The sequence below is a fragment of the Papaver somniferum genome, chromosome 10 (genome assembly GCF_003573695.1).
Source record: "Papaver somniferum cultivar HN1 chromosome 10, ASM357369v1, whole genome shotgun sequence".
In the NCBI taxonomy this organism is placed as follows: domain Eukaryota; kingdom Viridiplantae; phylum Streptophyta; class Magnoliopsida; order Ranunculales; family Papaveraceae; genus Papaver; species Papaver somniferum.
The window spans coordinates 137,439,934-137,466,512 of NC_039367.1; the positions used below are offsets into that span (position 1 = coordinate 137,439,934).

At 40.0% G+C, this 26,579-nt stretch overlaps 1 protein-coding gene across 1 annotated transcript; it reads right to left on the minus strand.

Moving 5' to 3' along the window:
* Window positions 1-1,403: 1,403 nt before the first annotated feature.
* LOC113316284 (peroxygenase-like) lies at window positions 1,404-20,630 on the minus strand. Its single transcript, XM_026564496.1, has 2 exons — window positions 20,162-20,630; window positions 1,404-1,594 (listed from the first exon to the last, which is right to left on the minus strand). The coding sequence occupies exons 1-2, from the start codon at window positions 20,628-20,630 to the stop codon at window positions 1,404-1,406; spliced, it is 660 nt and encodes a 219-aa protein (XP_026420281.1).
* Between the last annotated feature and the right edge of the window lie 5,949 nt (window positions 20,631-26,579).

The window sequence follows — 26,579 nt, forward strand, 5'->3', positions numbered from 1 at the left end:
AGACACTAATTTGCATTCTAAAACAGATTCGGTTGGTAAACGAGATAATATTTCTAACGTAATCTCTTCTGGGAGCATATTGAACCTCACTGAAACCCTAAGATCAAGAGAATCCATTTGCAGAGGGTAATTTAGGGTTTCAAGGAGAAACGGGGGAGGGGTTTATAATCTAAAAGAGATGTAGTCAAGCTTAGACGACTTCGTTCAGTAAATAAATAAATAAATATAAGTGCATACTCTTTACTTATTTCTCGATCGACTTGTAAAAGTTGATGGTTCCTCGACCTTCTCCATTCTGACCTGTAACTCTAGAACATGACCCACAACGTCTATGGCATGACTGGGACTGTATTATCACTTCATAAGAGATTGTGTCACGTTGCTGCGTGAACTTAATATTACTAGACAAAAACTGAGCCTATTTGATGTACCTTCATATACAGCAACAACGGTAGAAGTACTGCCACAGCTATACACGCCAACAACCAACCGAACCTTCTCATTTGCAGCAAGCATCTGATTTTATCGTCGAGAGTTCTTCGACACCTAACATAAACATGTCAGCATATGCTATGTAAAATGCCAGCACCGTATTAACTATAAGTTTGATACTCTTCAAAATTTTATAAAGCGAAAGCTTACTTAATTTCTAAACATAAATATGTCGGCATATTTTATGAAAAATGCCTCTATCTTGTATATGAAACAATGAAATCCTTTTTTTTTCCTAGAATTTGGGTCGACCTTGGGGTTGGTTGTTGTAGTCAGTGTTACTTGATAAATACTGCCATTTGAATATAACCAAGTTTAAGTTCAATCTTATCATTCTTTAGATGTTTCTGTATGCAAGGAAATCTATCTCTTTACCCTCTGTCCTTGGGTCTCAATTTGTTGCAGTATCTACTGATTCAGATGCAACCGTTGGGCCTTCAAGAAAAAAAACTTGTGGGGACAAAGAAGAACAAGAACGTCAAAGTGGGAACAAAGTGAAGATTTTGTTTATTGAACTTTTTCATTGCTGAAATGAAGAAAAAAATAATGTTGTTACTCCCTTAAACCTGGGCCTCTCCATCCATTGCTGGTTGGGTTTTTTTTTCTCTTTTTTTCTCTAGTGGGTATAATTTCTCTGACTTTCACTTGCAAATTTTCTTTACAAAGTTATGAATCTGTTGTAATTTTATACCATGCTTTGGATTTCTTTTCTTTTCTTTTCTAATTTCTGGAACTCAGATTTATAGAGACGATGTTTTCACAGAAGCACAGTCTACGCTGCGTAGAGTTTTATGTCATTTCTGGTATTCAGGACTAACATGCGTGCAAAACGTATTAGAGCGACAGAAACGACTCCACTTACTACTACTACTACTTACATAACCCAAACCAAATACCCAACGCCCTAAACCTTAATCTGTCTTAGCACCTAGAGCTCTCTCTTTTTGGAGCATAGCACAATACTCGAACAAGCTACCATCGAAACATCTGCGAACGGCCTCCTTGGACAAAAATCCCTCCTCATCTCGTGCAAGAATGTAGAGAAGACCCCATTCCAACTTTGCTGCAATCCAGCCGAAGAAGTCGTACGCATTCCTGTTGCCTTCAGTCATGTGCCAGATCTCAAATAGGAAACAAAGCAGATCTAAGACATGACCAATACTTTGGACAAAAAATTCTTTATTGATTAACCACTCAAGATAATGAAAGTACAAGTTTTTGGATTCAAGGAAACCCTAATCCCACCTCTAAGCAAGACTACTCCTCTCCTAAAATTTCCGACCCCCCTTACATTTCCCAAGGGTCTCTATTTATAGACCATCCAATCATAATGGAATACAACTCATTTTACTTAGCCTGATCGTCACCAGGTTCTCGTGGAGGTGCTTTATACTTCGCCCATACCATTTTCCATAAAGTTTTCCCTTTCTTTCGCTGACAACTTTGGGAGTTTGTCGGGACAGCTGTCTCTTTTTTTGTTTGACAATTTACTGACTTCGCAGATTAACTTTCCAGCCAAGTAACCTTACTTCGTCCATCTGATTTCGTGGTTGTTATCTTGTTGGGTACTACAATTGTTCCTTTATGCTTTAGGTCCTGTTTATGAATTATTTCGCTTTGAGATAATCTCTCGCGTATAGACTTTCTTGCTTCGTGTTGTTTGATCGGCGACAAGGAGGTTCTGACTTTGATTTGACAAGTCACTGATTGGGATCCCGGGGAACGATGCAGTATCTTTTAGTGAGATTTGTCAGACTTATTTCGTATCATCATGTGTGACCACGTGGAAAGTGTATTTTATGTAACTACGTTTTTCCTTTTCTTATTCTGTTCGAGTCACGTGAGGACGAAATAAGAACAGTCCAAAATCCCTTGGCTGCCACGTTCTCCTGGTAACCGGCTATTATCGGTTAGGATTCCTCGAACGTGTCGACAACCTGTCTTTGCCGGTTAATTTCTTTACACTATAAATACCTCGTTTGAACTTAGTTTGGATTTCTTCTTCCTTTTCCCCTCCTTTGCTTTGCGTTCGAGTTATTACTGTTCCTGCTCCTTCTTCTTCCATTGTTGTCTTCTTCCTTCTTTCAGATTTTTCTCTTATTTTCGCCTTCATGGCCCCAAAGAAAGTTTCAACTCCCACTCCCCTCAAAATTTTTGAAGAATTCCAAGCGGATTTTCAGAAGATGGGTTTAACCTTGACCCCTGCCGTAGATTCTTCGGTAGCTCCTCCAATTTCTGCAACTCGAGACATGGAACTGAACTACAAGTGGATTTAATCCGACACTTGATCTATAGACAAGCTGATCGTCAGCGTCGGTCAATTAAGAGTCGGGTTATGTTTTCCCCTCTACGACCCCTCTAACCCTGTCTTCCTCGAGATTCTGAATAGACTCCAGTGCGGGGTTTTCCAACTTTCTGGTAATGTGATTCGTATCACCAACGAGTTCAAGATTCGCTCAGAGAATGGCACTTCGAGAGCTCCGTTAGTGGCTGAGGAGTACGATTCTCGTGACTATAATGTGGATTCTTTCGTGGCTAATTATTCTGCTAGGTTTACAAGCACGAGGAAGTATCAGGAGTGGGGTATCGAGCTCATCCGGAACACCATCTCTGCTCCATCCAAAGCTCTTCTTTTAGATGTGGATCCTCTCAAACCGGGACGAGATGACCGACTTCGCTTTTCTTGAGACGAAGACCGGATGATGTTTCCTATGGTGGTAGGGGCCCTTTTATCTGCGGTTTTGACGAGAAAGGGATTCCTCGCAAGGATCCTCTCCCCAAACATTGTTATCTCGCCGGATGCGATCCCTGAAAGCTTCGATGGTCCGTGCCAGCTGAGGTATTATCTTGCTTCTTAGACTTTTATCTTGTTTTGGGCTTTGTTTGTTCTCATATCTCTTTTATCTTTTATTTAGTACAAGATGCCTGCTGCTGGTCTTCTCAAAGATCACAAGGAAAGGGATGTTACTGTTGAATCTCCTACTCCCAAACAGGTATCCACTTCTCCCGTTATTTTATTTTTCGCGATGTAACCTTAAATTCTAACCCTTTTTTTTTCGTAGGATGATACTCTCCTTGTTAAGCAGCCTGCTTCCGAGCCAACTAAGGGACGAAAGATACGTGAACATCACTCCGCCTTCCCCTCCAAATCAGGTATCTTTACTTCGTTGAAAATTACCGCTTCGTGTGCTACAACTCTATCATCCCCTAATCGTATTGAACTTGTCATTTCGCAGACTGTGACCTCCCATGTCCGTTCTTCGGGAGATCCTAAAAGGCAACGTAAGACCTTGGACTTGGAAGGTTTAACCGCAGTTAGGAGTTTTGTCGCTCCTCCAACTCATCCCGTTCCTCCTAAGTATCAACCTTCTCGCTCTCGTACAACTACTTATCCTAAAGTTGTTGATTCTACCGTTCCTCCTCCTCCGGTTGTGCATCTTGAGGAATCCTCTGAGAAATCCTCCCCTTGTAAAAAGGGGAAGCAAAGGGTTTCGTCTGTGGTGTCTAATCCTATTTATGATCCATACATGAAGTTTCTGCAAGATATTTATCATAAGGTTCGTGAAGATCCTTCCACGAGGTCTTGTGCCCTTGAATCTCCGGTGACTTTTAGTGCTGATGACTTTCTCTCTCAAGATGCATCTGTACTGCTGAATGCCTCCATGAATTTGACTCTCCAACAACATTCTGCTTTAATGAACTTGGTGAGCCCTTTATACTTCTTCAACTGTATATTCATAGTATTTCGAGGTTCGTTTCTAAATTCCGATTCCTCGGTTCGCAGGAAGTCAATCGTCACATGGCCAGTTTAGTGGAGATTAGGCTTGTTCGCGAGAAGAGGAAGAAGGATGATGCTCAAATCAAGGCCATAACGAAGGAACTTAACGAAGAGAAAGAGTATTCCAGCAAGCAAGACAAGAAGATGAAGAAGTTCCAGAGTATGTTCTTTCTCTTGTAGATCCATTCCTTTCCTTTCTCTTTATGTCTGTTATTTTATTATTTCGTATTTCGTCAAGCTCGATGCATGATACGTCAAATGGATGCTTCCGAAGCGTCTACCTCAGTTTAAGATATTCGTGTTGAAAACCTGAATCTCTCAACTCAAAATGATTTTTATGTGACTGAAAATGATATTTTGAATGATAAGGTTGAGACCCTTTTCTCGCAAGTGGATCGTCTGTCTGTCGATTGCTCTCGTAATGAGGAATTGAATCACCATCTTCATGACGAGAATGAACATCTCAAGTTAGAGCTCCAGCGAGTCAATAACTCTCTCACCACTTTGAGGAATCTTCACTCCTCATCATTATCTTCAATTCAAAGACTGGAAGAGGATAAAGAACGCATAATTAACAGGAAGAATCAAGTTGTGGTCGATCTTCGTAAATCTCGCAGCGTGGTTACTAGTTTGAACGAGGAGATTGATTGTCTGAAGAAAAAGGTGGAATTTACTCAGGATCAACTAAAGGACTCTTCGCGCCCAAATTCCGTTAAATCTTCTTCTCAAGTCAAGTCTGTTGATCTTTGTAAGAACAAGGGTACTCTCGTCATTCATTCCGACAAAGATACTTCGAAGTCTGGTCATGGCAAAGGCTGGGACGATTTGTATCACGAGTTATACGTTCAGCTCCGAGAGAAGAATCTAGAAGTCTTCAGGCTAGATCATTTATTTGTACTCTGATATCTGATAGGCTTTGAAAAGGTCCTAAAAATTATCCCCGGCCAAAAACTTGGTGGGCCCGGAGATATGTATAAAATTAAAGCGCAAAGAAACGCGGGCCTACAGTAATACCGCAAGTGCACGGTCGTCGGTTGTAGCTCGTGCAAGTACGGATCGATCCACAGAGATTGGGAGTGTTTTGGAGTGTTCTAGCTATTTTGGGTTCTAGTTGCTATTGGGCTATGAAGCCTTTTGGCTTAGATTGGGCTTTGAGTGCTAATGGGTTTGAATGCCCTTTGAATGAATTGGGCTCTGTAATGTGAACTGATGCTTTGGGCTCAGAGTTTTTGAACTAACAGTTATAATGGACTGGGCTTGACCTTTTGTCCTAGCAGTGAACTAGGCTTTGCCTTGTACTTAGGCTTGGGCTCAGTGTAGTGGACTGAGCTTGGGATTAAACCTGGGCTTTTGGTCTTTTGGGTCTTGGGCTAACAGTGACTGTGAATTGAGAATTGGGCTCTAGCTTTTCACCTGGGCTTTGATTAAGTCCACAGTGGGCTTTTGTAATTAATCTGGGCTTCAGCAGTAACAGAAGCAATGCACAGCAGGTAGTAGCAGCAGCAGGAGCAATAGCTGCACAGCAAGGCCAAGAAAAAGAAGTAATGCAGCAGTGGTAGCAGGGTAGCTGCAAGGGAAGTGGAGTGGCAGCAACAGGGTTGCAGCAAGCCAAGGGAGGTAAACAGTAGCAGTAGGGGAATGCAGCAGTGCAAGAGATGAAGCAGACTAAAAACTAAACAGCAAAAGCAAGATGACAATACAAACCAAGGCCTAAGGCCAAGGGCAGGGATGTGGTGAAGCTAACAGAGCAAGGCTAAGGCAAAGCTAAGGCATTCATATAGAATGGGAAGAAAACTAGATTGCTATGAGCACTAGTTTCTCCCAACTACTCAATCAACACAATGCACCTAAGCATACACAAGGAATGGTAAGATAATCAGCTTGCTATGAGCACTGATTTCTTCCATTGCACAATCAAATCAAAGCTTCAAAGGCTTCTAGCCTAGCATTAACAGGAACATAACATTACATGACAGTGAATTAAACATTAACAGTGAGCATTTAAACTAACAGTGAGCAACAACAGTGAACTAACATGACAAATTAACAATGAACTAACATGACAAATTAACAGTGAACTAACATGACAACAACAAATATAAACATTAACAGTGATATGAAAATAAATGAAAATTGAACTGAACATGAAAATTAACATTAAAATTAAAATTCAACCCTAATTGGTTACTTGGTTAATCCAAGAACACCTTCTACACCATACCCATCTCTTCTATTTATACAAAAGCATTAAAATTAGGGTTTTCCCCCAAATTACAAATTAGGGTTTTCAGACTTGGGAGAAAATTACCATACTCTTCTGATTTCGTTGTCCCCTCTGCGATTAAGCTCATACCCATGCTTTATCTTCTTCTTCTGCTCCTGTCTCTTCAAGTTTTGTCCCCTTTGCGATTATGTAACCCTAGCTTCTCACTGTTCTAGCTTGTAGCACCTAGTTTGATGCTAAAAACGAGACAAGGGAGAAACTTGGGATGGGGTGGTGGTGGCAGAACTGTGGAGGTGATGGTGTTGGCGGCATGGCAGGGGCAGGAGTTGCAGTTGCAGAGCTCTGCAACTGTCGGGTGAAGGAGAAGGAAAAGAAAGAGAAGGGAAGAGGAAGAATGAGGTTGGTTCGATAGTTATAGGGTATGGGATGTTCTGGTGTGAGGCGGGTCCATCAAGAGGTGATGTTTCGTGAGATGGGCCGTGGGATGTGAAGCTGGTAGGTGGATCGGATGTTTCATCCTGAAGAGGCTGGTAGCGACCGTCAGATTTTTTGATACAACGAAGTTAACGGCTCTAGATGGGGTTAGGTGTTGTAGTGTAAGGCGGAGATATCAAACTTTGATGAACAGCAAGGGAGCGACCGTTGGATTCAACTACCATCTAATCTGAAGGCTTGGAATTTCAGCGCTGTGGTGCTTGGCAGAGACTTCAGATTTTGATGCTCTATGAAGGAGCGACCATCGGATGCTTCTGAGAACTGATCTGATGGCTGAGAACGGAGGCGTTTTTGTGTGTAGAAAATGAGGTTGTGCGCACCATTCTTCGCGGCTTCCTTGCGTGATTTCTCCCGGCTTTTCACTACTTTTCTGCTCTTTTCCGCTCCGCAAGTCATCCAGGCTTTATTTATTACCTAAAAATGCAAAATTAAGTAAGAAAAATATTTATTCTTGAAAACAATGAAAATACAGAATATGGGATAAAATGTAGAATTAATGCACAAAAGATGAGTAAATGCCAACAAAAAGGGATAAATATATACAATATTTGGCACTCATCAAATACCCCCAAACCTGAATTTTACTTGTCCTCAAGTAAAACAAAACTAAGGAAATCCTAACTATACCACTGTCGCTGGTCTCTCGAATGCATTTAGCGTATGCACTAAGCCTTTTAAACCACTAAGTGTCCCTAGTGGACGAGTTGAAGTCTCGTGAAGGTTTACCAGAGGTGTGCCTACAAAACCTAAGGACAAAATATAAGCTCAGATTCCATCAAATGTGACATGTGCAAAACAGTTTAAGCTCACAGCAAAATGGAGATGTCAATCTAGCTATCGAAGGCACAATCCTAGCACTGATAACAAAAAAAGACATGTGATAATAGTGTAAAGTGTATCTACACATGTGTAAAGAAAGATCTGAAGTTATGACTACTAATCACCAAGAGATAGTTTCTCAGGCTAAGAACTGAGGTCGAAATCTAGCTAGCTGTCCGGACTTTACGAGAATTGTGAATGAGTTGGAGGTATTTCACAATTGCTCGCGTTGTACATCAATGGCATACACCCTCCTTGCTTATTACAACGAAACACAAAAGAACTCTTTACATGACTCTTATTTACATTGACAAATCTCTTTTTATTTTTGGAACAAGAGATGATGGAATTGATAAATACTTGATTTTTTGTATTTTTCTGATATTTTTCTCTGTTTTTTTTTTTTTTTTTTTTTTTTTTTTTTTTTTTTTTTTTTTTTTTTTTTGAAAGGAAACACTTTTGATAATATACAAAAGGAAACAAAAGATTACATGACACTTTGCAAGAGGTAGCCCTTTTTGATGCACCCAGTTAAATTCGATGGTTGTCTTTCTTAATGTAACCTCCACCTTCTATCCCAACCAACCAAAGAACAAGCTAGTCAAGTTTCGTTCAGTATTCTAAAGTGATTGGCAATCGTAACTTCCTATCAAACACCTTGAAGATCGAGGCCATACATGTATTGGTAGATCGTGCGCGTGCAAATTTCTTATCACTATGTGAATTGTGCTAGAATCAGGGTGCCTAAATATCTAGACTAAGACTCCTAATAAAAATACATATTTGCACAAGAGTCAACATTTCAAGGTAAATGAGCTCCATTTTTTATGATTTTTCATTTTTTAATTTTTTTGAATTTTGATTTTTTAATTTTTTTGGAATTTTTCAATTTTTTCAAAAAGAAGAAGGAGTTCGTTTTCAATTATGGCAAATTATCATGGTATCTACTCTATACCCCCAAACCTAAACTAAACATTGTCCTCAATGTTTCAAAATATGGAAAGAATTAAAATGCAACATATGGAAAGGGACATGCTGAGTAGAGTAAAAGGAGAGAGAATACCCGATTTCGGCGAAAGCAGAATTAAAACTCCGTTATTCAAGGCAAAAATCCAACATATTTCAGCCGAGATCATATTGGATTAGCAAAATATATACAAAAGGAACAAAAGGGTTTTTAAAATTTTATCTACTGGATTATATACAAAAAATTCACCATACACCAAAATCTAAAGAGTTGAGGATCAACCCAAAAGAAAAAGTGTAGACAAAAAGTTTCAAAACACTAAAATTGGACTTAAATGGGAGTGAGAGCGAAAAACCGAATGAATACCCTAAACCTAAATTGTTCAACAGGTTTACTTTTAAGCACAAAATCTAACAATTTTAGGGTTCAGGATTCAAAAGGTCTAACTCATAATGGACTGTTTTCGGGATGGGCAAAAAATGCATTCCAACTGTGGCTCTTTAAAAGTGTTATATTTGAAGCAAAATAGTCCAAGAGGACTTGGGAAGCACACAGTTCCAATCCTAGATTAGGAATTTTCAGAAAAATCGGTTTGACAATATGGGTACAAACCAAATCTAGGTTGGGTGGAAGGCCATCAGATTGTGACTTAGGTAGAAGAATAGGCATATCATTATCAATCAAATCAAAATCTTCTAACTCATCTACACATGTCACATCATGCTCACAATCATCAATCAAATTGGCAAGATTACAATCAGAATTATCAACATCATCAACAGATTTATTCTCGTGTATCGGCACATCAGGGGAAACATCACATGGAATACTAGAAGAAATATCATGCATTAAGGTCGGGGCAGAGAAGCCTAATGTATTTGAACCCAAAGGTTCCATAACATTTTCAGTATAGACATGTTCTTCTAACATAACATCATAATCATCATCATCATGATAGGATTTTGCAATCTAGGATAATTTTCAATCCTAAGGTCGGAGCTATTACAAGAATAAAACTCTAATTCATGGGGTGACTCATATCATGTGGTGTTGTTCCTGTTTCCCTAACGGATTCCCATTGATGGGTTTTCTCTGCAATCTCGGCTAAAAATTCCATGCATCATCCACAGATTTATCAATAAACTCACCATTACACATAGACTCAACCATGGTTCGAGATTTAAAGTCTAGTCCCTCATAGAGGATGACGACAAGTCTCCACTTCTCAATTCCATGGTGCGGACATTCACTCAACAAATCATTAAAACGTTCAAAATAGTGAAAAACAGTTTCCTCATCCAATTGGACAAAACAATTGATATTTTGACGAATAGCGATGGTCCTATGGTGTGGAAAATTTTTTGGAAAAATTGATTAGTGAGTTGTTCCCAAGTGGTGATTGATTGTGGTCTCAAACCGTAAAACCATGTTTTGGCCCTTTCTTTAAAGAAAATGTAAACAAACGCAATTTCAGAGAGTCTTCGGACAAATGATCAGGTTGCATAGTCCGACAAATTTGTTCAAACTCTCTTACATGAGTATAGGGGTTCTCAGAATCGAACCCTCGAAATATAGGAAGTATTTGTATCATGCTTGCATTTATTTTAAAAGGGTTATTGGTTTGAGGTAATACAATACATGATAATGGAATTTTTATTGACGGATACATGTATTCATGGAGAGCACGAGGTTGGTCCATTTTGAAATGACACAAAGCCCACTATTTGGTTTTAATGGGTTTTCAAAAATTTGGTTTTTGATGGGTTTGGATTTTTGGGAAAATTTTGGTTTTGGTGGGATATAAAAGAAATTTGGTTTAAAATTGGGAGCAAAAGATTTTTTTTTTTTTTTTGTTTTTTGATAAAATTAGAAAATAAAATTTGGTTTTTTAAAATTGGGAAAGAATTTTTTTTTTTTTTTTTTTTTAAATTAAGAAAATAAAATTTGGTTTTTGAAATGGGAGCAAGCCCACTGTTTGTCCTCTAATGGAATGAAGGCTGCGGCCTACGAAAATCCAAGTTTTAATTTTGAAAGTTTAATTTGGCCCAGTTGGTTAAGGTCCGATGTTTGTTTTAAAACTTTGGTTTCGAGGTCCACTCTTGAGTGGAAGCAAGCCCACAATCAGTTATAAGCTCAGCTGGGTTTAAACCCAGAATACAGAATACAAGTCCAATGGAAGAATTTAAACAAGCCCACACAAAATAAATACAAGCCCACAAATTAAACAAACAAGCCCAAAAATAAATTATTACAAACCCAAAATAGAAAAATAAAAAGCCCAAAAAAATTGGGTTAATTATTACAAGCCCACAATTAAAGAAATTTGGAAGCCCACAGGTTGGGTTCTCTCAATGAATGGGTTTAGGCTTACCTTTTTAGCACAGCCCAGCTGCTCTGATATTGTTGCAAAAACCCAGTTGGGTTTTGGTTCTTTTCCTTGGTGGCGTCCCAGCAGAGGAAAAACAGGTTCAGAACAGCAGGTCCAACAGCAAATGAAGTGAAGCAGATGCAGATGCAAATGCTATGCAATGAAATGCAAAAATAGCTAAGAAAAACACAGATAAAACACAGCACCAATCCCCGGCAGCGGCGCCAAAAACTTGATAGGCTTTGAAAAGGTCCTAAAAATTATCCCCGGCCAAAAACTTGGTGGGCCCGGAGATATGTATAAAATTAAAGCGCAAAGAAACGCGGGCCTACAGTAATACCGCAAGTGCACGGTCGTCAGTTGTAGCTCGTGCAAGTACGGGTCGATCCACAGAGATTGGGAGTGTTTTGGAGTGTTCTAGCTATTTTGGGTTCTAGTTGCTATTGGGCTATGAAGCCTTTTGGCTTAGATTGGGCTTTGAGTGCTAATGGGTTTGAATGCCCTTTGAATGAATTGGGCTCTGTAATGTGAACTGATGCTTTGGGCTCAGAGTTTTTGAACTAACAGTTATAATGGACTGGGCTTGACCTTTTGTCCTAGCAGTGAACTAGGCTTTGCCTTGTACTTAGGCTTGGGCTCAGTGTAGTGGACTGAGCTTGGGATTAAACCTGGGCTTTTGGTCTTTTGGGCCTTGGGCTAACAGTGACTGTGAATTGAGAATTGGGCTCTAGCTTTTCACCTGGGATTTGATTAAGTCCACAGTGGGCTTTTGTAATTAATCTGGGCTTCAGCAGTAACAGAAGCAATGCACAGCAGGTAGTAGCAGCAGCAGGAGCAAGAGCTGCACAGCAAGGCCAAGAAAAAGAAGTAATGCAGCAGTGGTAGCAGGGTAGCTGCAAGGGAAGTGGAGTGGCAGCAACAGGGTTGCAGCAAGCCAAGGGAGGTAAACAGTAGCAGTAGGGGAATGCAGCAGTGCAAGAGATGAAGCAGACTAAAAACTAAACAGCAAAAGCAAGATGACAATACAAACCAAGGCCTAAGGCCAAGGGCAGGGATGTGGTGAAGCTAACAGAGCAAGGCTAAGGCAAAGCTAAGGCATTCATATAGAATGGGAAGAAAACTAGCTTGCTATGAGCACTAGTTTCTCCCAACTACTCAATCAACACAATGCACCTAAGCATACACAAGGAATGGTAAGATAATCAGCTTGCTATGAGCACTGATTTCTTCCATTGCACAATCAAATCAAAGTTTCAAAGGCTTCTAGCCTAGCATTAACAGGAACATAACATTACATGACAGTGAATTAAACATTAACAGTGAGCATTTAAACTAACAGTGAGCAACAACAGTGAACTAACATGACAAATTAACAATGAACTAACATGACAAATTAACAGTGAACTAACATGACAACAACAAATATAAACATTAACAGTGATATGAAAATAAATGAAAATTGAACTGAACATGAAAATTAACATTAAAATTAAAATTCAACCCTAATTGGTTACTTGGTTAATCCAAGAACACCTTCTACACCATACCCATCTCTTCTATTTATACAAAAGCATTAAAATTAGGGTTTTCCCCCAAATTACAAATTAGGGTTTTCAGACTTGGGAGAAAATTACCATACTCTTCTGATTTCGTTGTCCCCTCTGCGATTAAGCTCATACCCATGCTTTATCTTCTTCTTATGCTCCTGTCTCTTCAAGTTTTGTCCCCTTTGCGATTATGTAACCCTAGCTTCTCACTGTTCTAGCTTGTAGCACCTAGTTTGATGCTAAAAACGAGACAAGGGAGAAACTTGGGATGGGGTGGTGGTGGCAGAACTGTGGAGGTGATGGTGTTGGCGGCATGGCAGGGGCAGGAGTTGCAGTTGCAGAGCTCTGCAACTGTCGGGTGAAGGAGAAGGAAAAGAAAGAGAAGGGAAGAGGAAGAATGAGGTTGGTTCGATAGTTTTAGGGTATGGGATGTTCTGGTGTGAGGCGGGTCCATCAAGAGGTGATGTTTCGTGAGATGGGCCGTGGGATGTGAAGCTGGTAGGTGGATCGGATGGTTCATCCTGAAGAGGCTGGTAGCGACCGTCAGATTTTTTGATACAACGAAGTTAACGGCTCTAGATGGGGTTAGGTGTTGTAGTGTAAGGCGGAGATATCAAACTTTGATGAACAGCAAGGGAGCGACCGTTGGATTCAACTACCATCTAATCTGAAGGCTTGGAATTTCAGCGCTGTGGTGCTTGGCAGAGACTTCAGATTTTGATGCTCTATGAAGGAGCGACCATCGGATGCTTCTGAGAACTGATCTAATGGCTGAGAACGGAGGCGTTTTTGTGTGTAGAAAATGAGGTTGTGCGCACCATTCTTCGCGGCTTCCTTGCGTGATTTCTCCCGGCTTTTCACTACTTTTCTGCTCTTTTCCGCTCCGCAAGTCATCCAGGCTTTATTTATTACCTAAAAATGCAAAATTAAGTAAGAAAAATATTTATTCTTGAAAACAATGAAAATACAGAATATGGGATAAAATGTAGAATTAATGCACAAAAGATGAGTAAATGCCAACAAAAAGGGATAAATATATACAATATTTGGCACTCATCAATATCCAAGAGACTTTGAACGCTACTATCTTACAAATGGAAGGTAGTTTTAGGTGCTGTGCATAGTTATGGTTAGATCAAATTTCAGGTTTCTGATAAAATATTATTTTGTCTTTGCAGAATCCGAAGAGCATTACAAGAATCAAGTCCTTCACCTTTCTCGTGAAATGGATGAGTCTTGCAACGAGGCTTCTTACCTCAGAGATGATGTTAAGGATTTGAATGCTGATATCGACGATATGATGGTGGATTCCGCGAAAGTAGCGAATTTATCTCGTAAGAATACCCAGAACTACTTGATATCTCTCTTCAACAATTTCTGCGACGAGCATGGTATTCCTCGTCCCATTTTTCCTCTAGAGATATTCTATGACGATGAGCAGCCAAGCGACGACAAAATCGTCTCAGGCGAAGAAAAGAGGTTTGTTGAAGGTGACAAGGAGCAGAAGACCGAGAAGGTAAAGGTCGAAGAGGAAAATCCCAAAGATGCATTTGCTTCTACAAGTTTTCTCGGAAAACCCTCAAATCCTGATGCAGATACTGGTGCTAATCTTGGCGAGGATGGTGTTGATATCCCCGAAATAACAGTCATTGATGGCATTCCTCTTCAGCAGCAACCTTAACTTCTCTTCTTCGATACTTTAAGTTTCAATCTTAGTTATTTTGGAAACAATTTTTCTATTTGGGCGCTCCCAAGCTTGGGTGGAAGAATATCTTGGATCCTTTTATTTTATCTATTTTCGGTTGTTTTTCAAGTAGTATACTTTCGTTAAGCATATCAGTATTGCTATTTTCCAACAGAATATCACACCTCTCCTCGTCAAGTATATACTTGCCGAGGGAAGACTCAAAAGAATAACAAAATTTAAAGTATATACTTGCCTCTTATTCTTTTGTGCATTCTCAAGGCATGAAATGGGTTAGTTGATATTTGGTTTTCATGATTTTGGTGAAATAATTCTGGTTTTATTTCACGCAGGCTTTGAAATCTGTTACTTGCCCCATTGCGTATTCTTATTTTGAGTCCTCGCTCATGCCTCTCGTGTTGTCCTTGTCTTTTGCTTCTTAAACCTTCTTCCACTGTCTTATTTCTTTGACCTTGCCTCTATTACACATTTCATGATAATCTGGCTTCTAGTGTTTGTTTGTGTTTACCTCCAGATTTCCTTTAATGTTACTACGGGTTATAACAGGTAGGGTTTTCAATTCTGTTTCTTATTCATTTGTTGCTTTTCGAGGTCTTATTGCGACTCCTAATTAAGGTCTTATTCCGCCCCACCCTCTCATTAAGGGTCTTGATTCGACGAAGTATCAGGTGCTTATTATTCTTTCAAATAATAATCCATCAACCTCGTCTTAACATTCGTTTTGTACCCTGTCTCGCGACAATGTGACAGGCATAGATATTCCCATGAATGTTAGCCCCATGACATTGCCGTATTTTTTGGTCACACAACTCCCTAATCTGGAGGGTGCCATCCCTTTATATTCCCCCGGATTTCCCCTTCAAGGAGGTTAACCCTAACATGCATGTTGGTCTCTCCCATCCAATTATTACAACATTCAGTTGTTTTCGTGACTTCTTGTCCCCTTCGCCGATGTGGCTTATGGTTACGAAGTCACACCCTAGGTGGGGTTTCTTTGGGATCGGGTGCATCGTAGCCAAGACTTTCCATACGAACATGGCCGGTAACGCTCCAGACGTCTCAGGCACCCGCAGCTCACCCGAATACGTCGGCGCCTTGGTCATATTTCTGCACCCCTTACCGAAGGCCATCATAAAAAGGGACCCTCGGAGGATAGGTCTTATCATTTCCCCTAGCTTATCTTTCTAAGAGTTGTTTACGACGTGCGTTAGGACTTGCCTCTTGCACTCTCGTGCGAACTAGGGTGCACGTCGTGGATTCCTAGCCTTCCTAGGCGAAGGTTTTAAGTTTTCCTGGAAACTGTTTACTTCGTATTTCTTATTTTCCTCCTAATGCGAGGTCTTACTCTGTCTGGGATGGGGTTTACTTTGTTTTGCTTACTTCGTACGTATGAAATTCATATCCTTGATTCGATTCATCAAAATTCAAAAATATCATTGCTATCATTTTGTAAATCTGATACATTTCCAAATGATAAATTCATAATAATAATTACAATCTTTTTGTTTCTACGACCCTTCCTTGGTTATTAGTATTTTTCTTTTTATGCGAATGTGTTCAGACTGATACTTTTTCAACTCCTTCATCCTTACCTCGTTCCTGATCTTGAACAATATCGAAAATAGAGGGTTCTTTGTTGATAGCGCATAGATGAACGAGCGCACTAAATCTTCTTCTGACAACCTTCCTTTCAGCTCACCGCAAATAGTATCCCATCTCGCCATAATACTTCGAAAGCTTTCATTCTCCCTTTGTTTCAACGAGAATAACGCCGCTAATTCGGGTTTGCAAGGCTTACTTCTTGCACATTTGTTCATCATTTCGGGCTGCCCCTGCAATCCAGATGTTCTACCTGCTTCCGGGACATTGCTCGTTGTTACTTTTTTACTGGTCATCATCAATTGCTGCGTTCGATATTCCTTTTCTCTGAACTCCCTCCTGCTAATTTCTATGGTTCTTTTAAAATCTTCCCGTTCATCTCGCTCCCCTTGCCCCTCTATTTTTCGCCAATACTAATGATGCTCTTCAACTCCCAATTTCCTTCCTGAAGCATTCTCTCCTCTTTTGGTATTGTGCTCCGCTTGTTTTCCTTTCAGGTGTTTGTTCTTAATTACAAGTTTCTCGTTTTGCCTTTCTAGCCTTATTCGTTCATTTATCAGGTCTTCTTTCCTTCGCCTTTCTTGGTAGAGTTCTTCCTTTAATCGTTTCATCTCCTTATCTTCTTCACAAGCGTTTTTCTGCTTACTTATAGAACTTTGTTCTTCCTTTCCTTCGACGTTTCCCTCAGTTTCTTGTATCAATATCCTTTTGCGCTTGGTAATGTTTGCCTTTGCTCCGCCTCGTGGAATTTGTTTTTCTTTGGCGATGGGGTTTTCTTTCTCATTTTTTGTTACTTCGCTTGCCTCATCTATTTTCCCTTTCTTCGTCTTCCCACTTTGCTTTATTTCCATTCGACTTTCCTTCTTCGGTGTTATCTCACGGTCCTTTTCATTGTCAACCAACATTTTATCCACCTCTTCTATACCTTTTTGTGACATAGTCTGCTCTTCGCTTACCCCAATTGTGAATACCATCAACTGCTCCGCCCTTTTTTTCTTCGCACGCCTTCTTCTTTTGTTCTATCTTTTTTCTTATTTTCTCGTCATAGTTATGGACCTCCTTTTGGTTACATTCTCGTGCTTCCTTTAGATCTCCTCTAATTTCTCCTACCGCACTTGGCATAGGGAATCGTATTGCCTAATGATATGCTGATGCAACTCCTTTTATCCCATGTATCCACGGCCGTACTATGAGAGCGTTACAAGGCGAGTCTATATCTCTCTTTTTTTTCCCTCTTCTAATTGCTCCTTCTTCGCGAGGTTGAATATCTCATTTCCTTCGAAGTCCCTCTTATGCACTCTTTTGAGTATATTATCATGGAAATTCTGGATGTTCTTGGCTGAATGTATTATTGAATTACAATTCAATCTTTGGGTTCCCCGATCTATTTCAATTCGGTACACTTGCTGATTGTCACGCGGTGGGGGTGGTGGTGGAGGCACATAATTCTCCAGGAAATGTGCGAGTTTTCCCTGTTCTACTAGACAAAGTATAATTCTTCGGATGTTTCTACAGTCATTCGTGTGATGCCCATGAAAACGATGATACCTGCAGAACTCATGATTCCTAGTTCCCGGAGGTGGTTCTCTTCCCAAATTTGGTGGGGGTGGGATCTCCTCCATCAACACTATTGCTTCCCATACTTTTTCCACAGTTGTATTAAGTCTAGGAAGATTTACATCTTCAAAAGCTGGTGCATTTGGTCTTCGCTCTCCAAATCTTGGTCCTTGATTGTTTCTTTGCTGATATCTCGTGTTATGACTTTGTGTCTCATGATTCCTTCGTCTTGACTCCTCATATCTTTGTTGATCGATCCATTCTTGATCTCCACTTGACACATCTACAATTTTTGCAGGGACTGGAGTTGAAGGCTCCCCTTTTTCATATTTCGGATCATCCTCCACGACTTGCAATGTTCTGGGTAATAGCCTTGAATTCCCTTCCTTCGCTGGGACCGCTGTTACTTCGCTAACTTTCCCTGCTTCTCCTCCAATGCTATGTATTCCTCTTGATACTCCCTTAATTCATTCATTGTCAAGGAGTTCCGGATAATGAATATTTGGGTGTACAACAGGTCGGTCGGGATTAAGGCGTTCACAAAGGCTAGGATAAAAAATTTCTCATCGACTCTTCCTGCGAGTTTACTACATACCGTTCTTCATCTTGTTACCAGCCCTCGTAAGCTCTCCGTCGGTCTTCGCCTCAGGTTAAACAGGGTCTCAATCCCCGACCTCAGCATGTTGTTACTTATATAGGTTGTCAAGAATATCCTCTGTAAGTTTTTAAATGATGAAATCGACCTTTCTGGTAGCCCATCAAACCAATCCAACGCTTCTCCGGTTAAGATCGCAAGGAAATACTTACAGAGTACTGCATCATTTCGTCCCCATTGCATTAATGAAAGAGTGTGCTGTTTTAAGTGTTGCACCGCATTTTCTGACCCGCTGAATATGCTTGGAAATTTTGGTAGTACACAATTCTCAGGAATGTCCACATACATTATCTCGTAAGTGAACAGAGATTTAACAGCTTTTTCTATTGCCTCTGCCAGTTGCGCCCTACCACCTCTTCGAGAATTGTTTATCAATGTCCTCATATCCTGCATTTCGTTCAAGACCTCCTGATTCAGGTTTCTTCCATCTTCTTCGCGATAATTATTTCTCATCTCGCCATACTTTCCCTCCCCACGCCTTATTTCTTCCTCGTATCTCCGGTTTATTTCGTGTTGCCTTTCCTCCTTCGTTCCTCCTTTCTTATTCATATCTCCGCCTTTGATCTTCCCATCTTGTTATCTCCAACGCTCTTCTCAGATATCTTTCCTCACTGCTTTCTCTTTGTTGTCTCCTTTTTCGTTTTCCTCCGTATTTCTTGTAAGCATATCTCCTTTGTCGTAGCTCTTCTTCGCCCGACGATATCGTTCTTGCTTCCGAGTCCGTGGTGTCAGCTTCTCTTTCCTCATTGAGTTGGCTATTCTCCATTGTCAACATAGCGTTTTGACTCATCAGCCTAGTGTGTTTCTCCGCTAAGTCCCTGTCTCGCTCCCTCTCGAGGCGGAGTGTCTCCCTTAACTGATCTAGCGTCATATCTTCTTCGCCAATATTATCCTCCATCTCTCCGCGGGTCAGTTCTTCTCCTTCAATAGTATCTGTGTCAGAAGTGTGCACTGAACCCTCCCTGAAATCATATTCACTGGTCTGATCATTTCGCTGTAGATTCACGCCTTGCCTTTCTCCTGCAACCGAAGTTTCTCCCCTTTCCATTCTTCCTCTTCTTTTCTCCTCCAAACATTTGCTTCTCCTCGTTGCTATCAAGTGCCTCGCTCGATCTGGTGTCCTGGCCATCAACCAATCCTTGATTTGGTATCTCAAAATCAACCTCTGCTTCTAAATCCTAACCAACTCTTAGATGAGGATGAATCCCCAACCTAAGTTCCATGTTTCTGGACGCCAAAATGTAACTACTGGAAATCCAGTAGCACACCCAAATAGGAAACAAATCAGATCTAAGACATGACTAATACTTTGGATAAAAAATTCTTTATTGATTCACCACTCAAGATAATGAAAGTACAAGTTTTTGGATACAAGGAAACCCTAATCCCACCTCTAAGCAAGACTGCTCCTCTCCTAAAATTTCCGACCCCCCTTACATTTCCCAAGGGTCTCTATTTATAGACCATCCAATCATAATGGAATACAACTCATTTTAATTCGCCTGATCGTCGCCAGGTTCTCGTGGAGGTGCTTTATACTTCGCCCAGACCATTTTCCATAAAGTTTTTCCCTTTCTTCCACTGACAACTTTGAGAGTTTGTCGGGACAGCTATCTCTTTTCTTGTTTGACAATTTACTGACTTTGCAGATTAACTTTCCAGCCAAGTAACATTACTTCGCCCATCTGATTTCGTGGTTGTTATCTTGTTGGGTACTACAATTGTTCCTTTATGCTTTAGGTCCTCTTTGTGAATTATTTTGCTTTGGATGCTCTCTCGCGTATAGACTTTCTTACTTCGTGTCGTTTGATCCGCGACAAGGCGGTTCTGACTTTGATTTGACAAGTCACTAATTGGGATTCCGGGGAACGATGCAGTATCTTCTAGTGAGATTCGTCAGACTTATTTCGTGTCTTCTTGTGCGACCACGTGGCAAGTTTATTTTATGTACCTACATCGATGCTTGGATCTGTGAATATTGTGTATGTATATTGGGAAAAAAGGTGATGGGATCAAACTAGGCAACGTTGTATAACTCAACGCTCCGTTAATGAGAATCGCCATAACAAAGGAAGCAATGACGTTGAAACCGATGGCTCTTAGTCCTGAATAAGTTTCCCATGGATAAATGATGCCATTATCATCCCTATCGAAAAAAGCAATATGCTGCTGGAGAACACTCATGTTGTAATGCTTGTGACCCCGTGTCCCATTTGGGTGATCTGTGTTGGGAGCAGCCAAAGCACGATGCATGTAAGGCTTAGGAAGTGACTCTTCCAAATCACCACGAACCATCCGTTTCGCGGTGACTGGTGCTTGACGCGCGACAGTTTCTAAGGCTTCATTCATCTCATGATGTGGTTGCTGGTGGACTTGATGAGTTTTCGCTGCTATTCTCGCATCTCTCTTTGTTACGTCCGCCATATTTCTTCAACTCTTCTCTATATTTACTACACCTCAAAACGAAACCCTTAAAATAGTGTCACATCACACGTTTTTCCTAACGTGTAAAAGTATAATTGTTTTCCTGACCGTTTTATCAGTGTTGTTGTATCACGTTTTTCTACTTACAACTCTGAAAATCATAATCGACCACATGTAAACTTTTAGCTAGATAATTTTATCACCTGAAATGGTTCAGAACTTTTTAAAATAAGAAACGTGATTCAGCACATGAAAGGTAAAGAATGGTCAAGAAAACAAAGGCATGACCTGCATGATAAGGACCTTATCCAGATATTTTGCTTAATGCAAAGAAAATCTGAAGCTATTTTCACTTTTCTCTATGCCATTTGCTTGACAACATGATAAGGAACCAAAGCGTCTTCCTGGCGGAGCCTGACCATACAGTTGAAGGCCATTCCAAAATTATCCTCCCTTAAAAACATTAGCAAAAGAAAGAGGAGGTTTGCAAATCTAAATTTCAAACATTGTTCTGACACATCTCTTTTCGCTAGCAAGTCTGCAGAAAATTTAGTAATTTACACTCCCGTATACATGGAATATTATGCATATAAAACGCACTGTAAAAGTCCTTACGGATCTCCAAAATACCATTAACAAGGTTACCAAAAAACCGAGTGTCACAACGTTAAGAACATAAGCCAACTGCATCATACAAGATCGATCTTTCTTTGGATGTCGAATTTATTTAAACATCAAGCACAAACATATAGCTTCCAGCAACAGGTAGATGATCAAACTTGTCTACTCTCCCTTGAACAAATCGGTATCCAATTCCTTTACAAAATATTCCAGCAATTTCATATAGTATGTTGGATCAGGGACATCTTCATTCGTTTTCTCGTATTGTACAGACCACTTCACGGAGCAATTATAGCTCCCATCCGTCTGTGTTGGCGTGATGGTAAGGGTGGCATCTAAACTTGGGTAATCATTTGTGAGATCTCCTTCAAAAACCGTGAAGGTTTATCTTCTGTAATCATGAACAAATATGGCAAAGAATTAATAATTAATTAATTACGGATTTGTTAGACGAGGGGAAAACAAGTAGATGTCAGATAGTTGCGTACTTTGCATACCTTGTACATAGTCCCAAACATATATGCTTCCTACATGAACTTCACCATCTGCGGGAAGAACTTGGACACTGAGGACCATTTTAGGAAGCACAAAATTGGTTAAACCAAAATAAACATTTTCTGGGAGAAATGGACAGTTAGATTTTGATACTGTTTAAATGGATAAAAATGTAAAAATAGGCAGGATGTAACCAGTTTTATCATGCCCATTTTCAAATATTTTTTCTTATTTTTAATTTACACAGGATGTATCCAGTTTCATCCTTGCTTAGGGCTGCACAATGGGTAGGGTGGGTAGGATATGGCCTATACTCGCCACCCTACCCGTTTACTGGCGGTTAAGAAAATCTTTACCCGCCACCCTACCCGCCAAATAATGGATAGGATAGGATACGGTTAAAAAACTGACGGGTAGGGTAGGGTTGGAGAGTATGAGTAGGGTATGTGCACTCTTAGGTAGGGTGTGTAGGATATGGCCTATACCCGCCACCCAACCCGTTTACTGGCGGTTAAGAAAATTTTTACCCTCCACCCTACCCGCCAAATAGTGGATAGGGTAGGATACAGTTAAAAAATTGGCGGGTAGGGTAGGGTTGGCGGGTATGGGTAGGGTATGTGCACCCCTATCTTGCTATTTTTTAAATTTAATCTAGGATGAAACCAATTTAGGGTATGAAACCAGTTTCATCCTTACTATTTTTTTTTTTTTGCCATTTCGCTCAAACTATCTTTACTCGTACATTTGAACTGTGATTTAAAAATATTTGAACAAATAACCCATTTTCGGTTTAGGAAGGTATACTGGAATCTTGGGTGCATCACGAGTCATCATAGTGTACAACTTCTCTGCGGAGCACTTAGCTTTAAATTCAACCTCAATTTGAGGCATTGCTGTTCTCTGTTGTGAAAGTGAACAGTAGAAATTATAAATATACTCCTGTATAGCTAGATTGACTAATGATTTTGTTTTATATCTCGCTCGGAAATGAAATTTTGTTTTACATCTCGCTCGGAAATGAAAATTCTGTGTCAGGTTTATAAAGCCCAAAATTATACGCTTTTGTGAATCTATCACTAAAGAAAATCAAGATTGTATTCTGCTATAAACACCTACTTTAATGTGTGTGAAATAACGAACCATTCTGGCATATCCCTCACCAAAAACATAACCAATAACACCTTCAGTATTGTCCACCTGTTTCAAATTAACGTAACAAAACATTTATCTTTTTTCCTTTAGGGTGGGCTTAGCCAGTTTATAATATTCACATGGAGTTGATTGCTTTTTTTTTTTTTTCGGTGATCAGATGAAAGGCTTTTGGTTCAAGTTTCAAAGTTCCCAGTCTATAAACCATAGAGTATAGATGGACTCGCTGTGCAGTTGAAGGGATGGTTCTGTGGAGCCATCATATCTAAATAATGAATATTAAATGTTTACTTACCTAAAAAAAATAATAAAAAAATAAAATATTAAAAAAGTAATTTATCTTTTAAACTATACGACGAATTTTCGTAATCTTTACATCATTGGAAAACATTTTAAAACACGTATCTAATAAATATAAATATAATTATTAAATTTTATATATTTTTTATAATAATACTAATCTATTATTCCACATATTTACGATATAAGTCATCTAATCATGGAATGAGATCGTAAATGTTTATATATAATATTCATATGGATTCGTACGTTTCCTTTATTTGGTGATCAGATGAAAGGCATTTGGTTCAAGTTTCAAAGTTCCCACTCTATAAGCTATAGATGGATTCGCTGTGCAAGTTCTTTTCAACCACCAAGAGCCAGTTGAAGGGATGGGTACTGCAGAGCCATCAGATGATTAAAGCAGTGCACTTGGAGAAGCATCAAGCTTTTTCTTAAAGATAATGCTTCATATACCCCCTTAGGAAAATCCCCAAAGACATAGTCCTAGGGATCCCACAACAGAAACTAGTAAGGGGTTCATACGCTGTGTTTTCGGAAGACTTTGGTGGTGAGCTTTTCCAATGGTGGTTGTGTGTGTTTTCTAGGTGGCACCGTGGCAATGCAAATAGGATATCGTTATTCCAATTTTTCCAATTTTCCTTAAGAGATCGTTGATGAGTGCCAAATATTGTATATATTTATCCCTTTTTGTTGGCATTTTAACTCATCTTTTATGCATTAATTCTACATTTTATCCCATATTCTGTATTTTCATTGTTTTCAAGAATAAATGTTTTTATTAATTAATTTTGCATTTTTAGGTAATAAATAAAGTTCGGATGAGTCGCGGAGCGAAAAGAGCAGAAAAGTAGTGAAAAGCCGGGAGAAATTACGCAAGGAAACCGCGAAGAATGGTGCGCACAACCTCATTTTCTACACACAAAAGCGCCTCCGTTCTCAGCCATCAGATCAGTTCTCAGAAGCATCCGACGGTCGCTCCTTCATAGAGCATCAAAATCTGAAGTCTCTGCCGAGCACCACAGCGCTGAAATTCCAAGCCTTCAGATTAGATGGTAGTTGAATCCAACGGTCGCTCCCTTGCTGTGCATCAAAGTTTGATATCTCCGCCTAACACTACAACACCTAACTCCATCTGGCATCGTTGATTTCGTTGTATCAAAAAATCTGACGGTCGCTACAAGCTTCACTTCACATCACCGTCCGATATACCTACCAGCTTCGCATCCAGTGACTCGGCGTCACAGAACATCAAGATTGGATGAAGCCGCCTCACACCCTAGCGACCGAACCCATCCACCTAACCAAACACCCTTCTCTCCCAAACCATCGAACCCACTCTTCCATCACCCTCACCCCGTCTGCAACCACCATACCCTGCCGCACCACCATCACCACCACCTTCTTCCCTGTCGACACCACCCCTCCTGCAACAGCCACCAAACCACCAACTCTCTATTCTACCTAAACCCCTCACGTACCATCTCTTTAATCATCATTTACAACCTCAATTTCTCATCTCTCTGCCTGAAACCCTAGGTGAGAAATTGGTGATATAAATGATGATTAAAGCATCAATTGGAGCTGAAGAGGAACGAGAAGAAGCAGGAGAAGATTGGGTCGACGAGATGGAGCGAGTATCTCATCAACAGTAGGTAAATCAATTTTTCACCAAACCCTAGTTCTACTGACTTTGGGGAAAAATTGGGGAAAACCAAAATTATGTGTATTGGGTATAAAGGGGTGTTGGGTGAAGTGTGTAGAAGATACTATTGACCTCTCTGGACTAGCCAGTAGAGAATTTGCTAAAATTTTATGAACTTCAAATTTCAGTGTTTTTCTCAGTTAACAGTTGCAAGTTGCTTATGTGTTGAATTATCTGATATGTTGCTAGTTATGTATGAATTATCTATGTTAGTGTATGCATGTTGCCACTTCATGGTTAGCATGAGCTAATCAACTTCAGGCCAAGGCTCAGTGAAGCCTTGTGCACTGTCAAGTGTAATTGAGCTAGGATAGTTCTTCCCTGCTGTGTTTAGATTGTGCAAATGAGAGATGTCAATGTTCATAGAGCCTGTGATTGGCTGTACTGTCAAAAGACAGCCAATGCTAGGGGTAGAATAGTGAGCAAGTTGGTGTTCTTTCATTTCTAGTTGTATGCTTAGGAATGAACATAACCTAGACCATGTCACTTGATTAGGACACAAGGAGGATCATAAGCCTTGGCTTACCCACCACTTCTCTTTCAGTCAATCTTAATTTCAGTCACTTTTATTTTCAAGTCCTGTGTGTTTGCAATTTCAGTTATATTTTCTTGCTTTTTATTTTCTTGCACCTTGTAGCTACTGTGCACTGAAGTCAGTGCACAACCCTGCCTCTTGCCCTTGGCTGCCAAGCCTTGGTTGTTTGTTGCTTTTCTTAACTGCTTCTTTATTGCTTTACCCTGCATTTTTGGTTCTTTGCTTATCTTTCCCTGCTGTGGTTCTTAGCCTGTTTCTCTATTGCTTTACCTTGTGTTCTTGTTTGTATGCCTGAAACCTTGGTTGCCTTTAGCTCACTGCCATAGTGCATTGCCACTCTTGTTAGCCTAGGAAAACTTCTCATATGCTCCTCTCCCTGTGGACAAACCCTTACTCACCCTTTTATTACAAATCTTGACCTTGTATACTTGCAAGTGTATTGTGTACATTCTTAGAACCACAACAAGTTTTTGGCGCCGCTGCCGGGGAGCTGGCTGCCATCTTTTTGAAGTTTTCAAAGTGTTGCAAGTGCAAGTGTTGCTGGTGTTGTTGCTGTGCAGCTGCTGTTGTTGGCCCTGCCAAGTTGCTGCTGTTGCTGTTGCTTGTTGCCAACTGAAGCTGCCTAGCTGCTGCTGCTTCTGCTGTGCTGCTGGTGCCAACTGCTGCCAACTTGCTGCCAACTGAAGCTGCCAAGCTGCTGCCAGGCCTGCTGCCAACCTCTTCTGCTGGGCTCTGCTACACCTGCTGCTGCTGGGCTTGGACGTGAGCTGCTAGGACGATCCTAAAGCCCAACTGGGCCTTGCAACTAAAAGGGGACTAAAAGCCTATTTTTGGGCTTCCCTCCAAAAACAAGTAAGCCTAACCCATGAGTTAACCCACTTGGGCCTCATTTAAATTCAAATTTGGGCTTGTAATAATTTATTTAATTATTTATTTGGGATTGTAATAATTTTTATTTTTTCTTTTTTTTTTTTTATTTTGGGACTGTAATATTTTTTTTTTTTGTTTTCTTTTTTTTCTTTTATTTTTCTTTTTCTTTTATGGGTTTGTTTAATTATTATTATTGTTTTTATTTTCTTTTATGAGTTGTGATAATTTATGCTAGGTTTAGTTCAAAATTTTCAAACCCAAATTTTTAAACCAA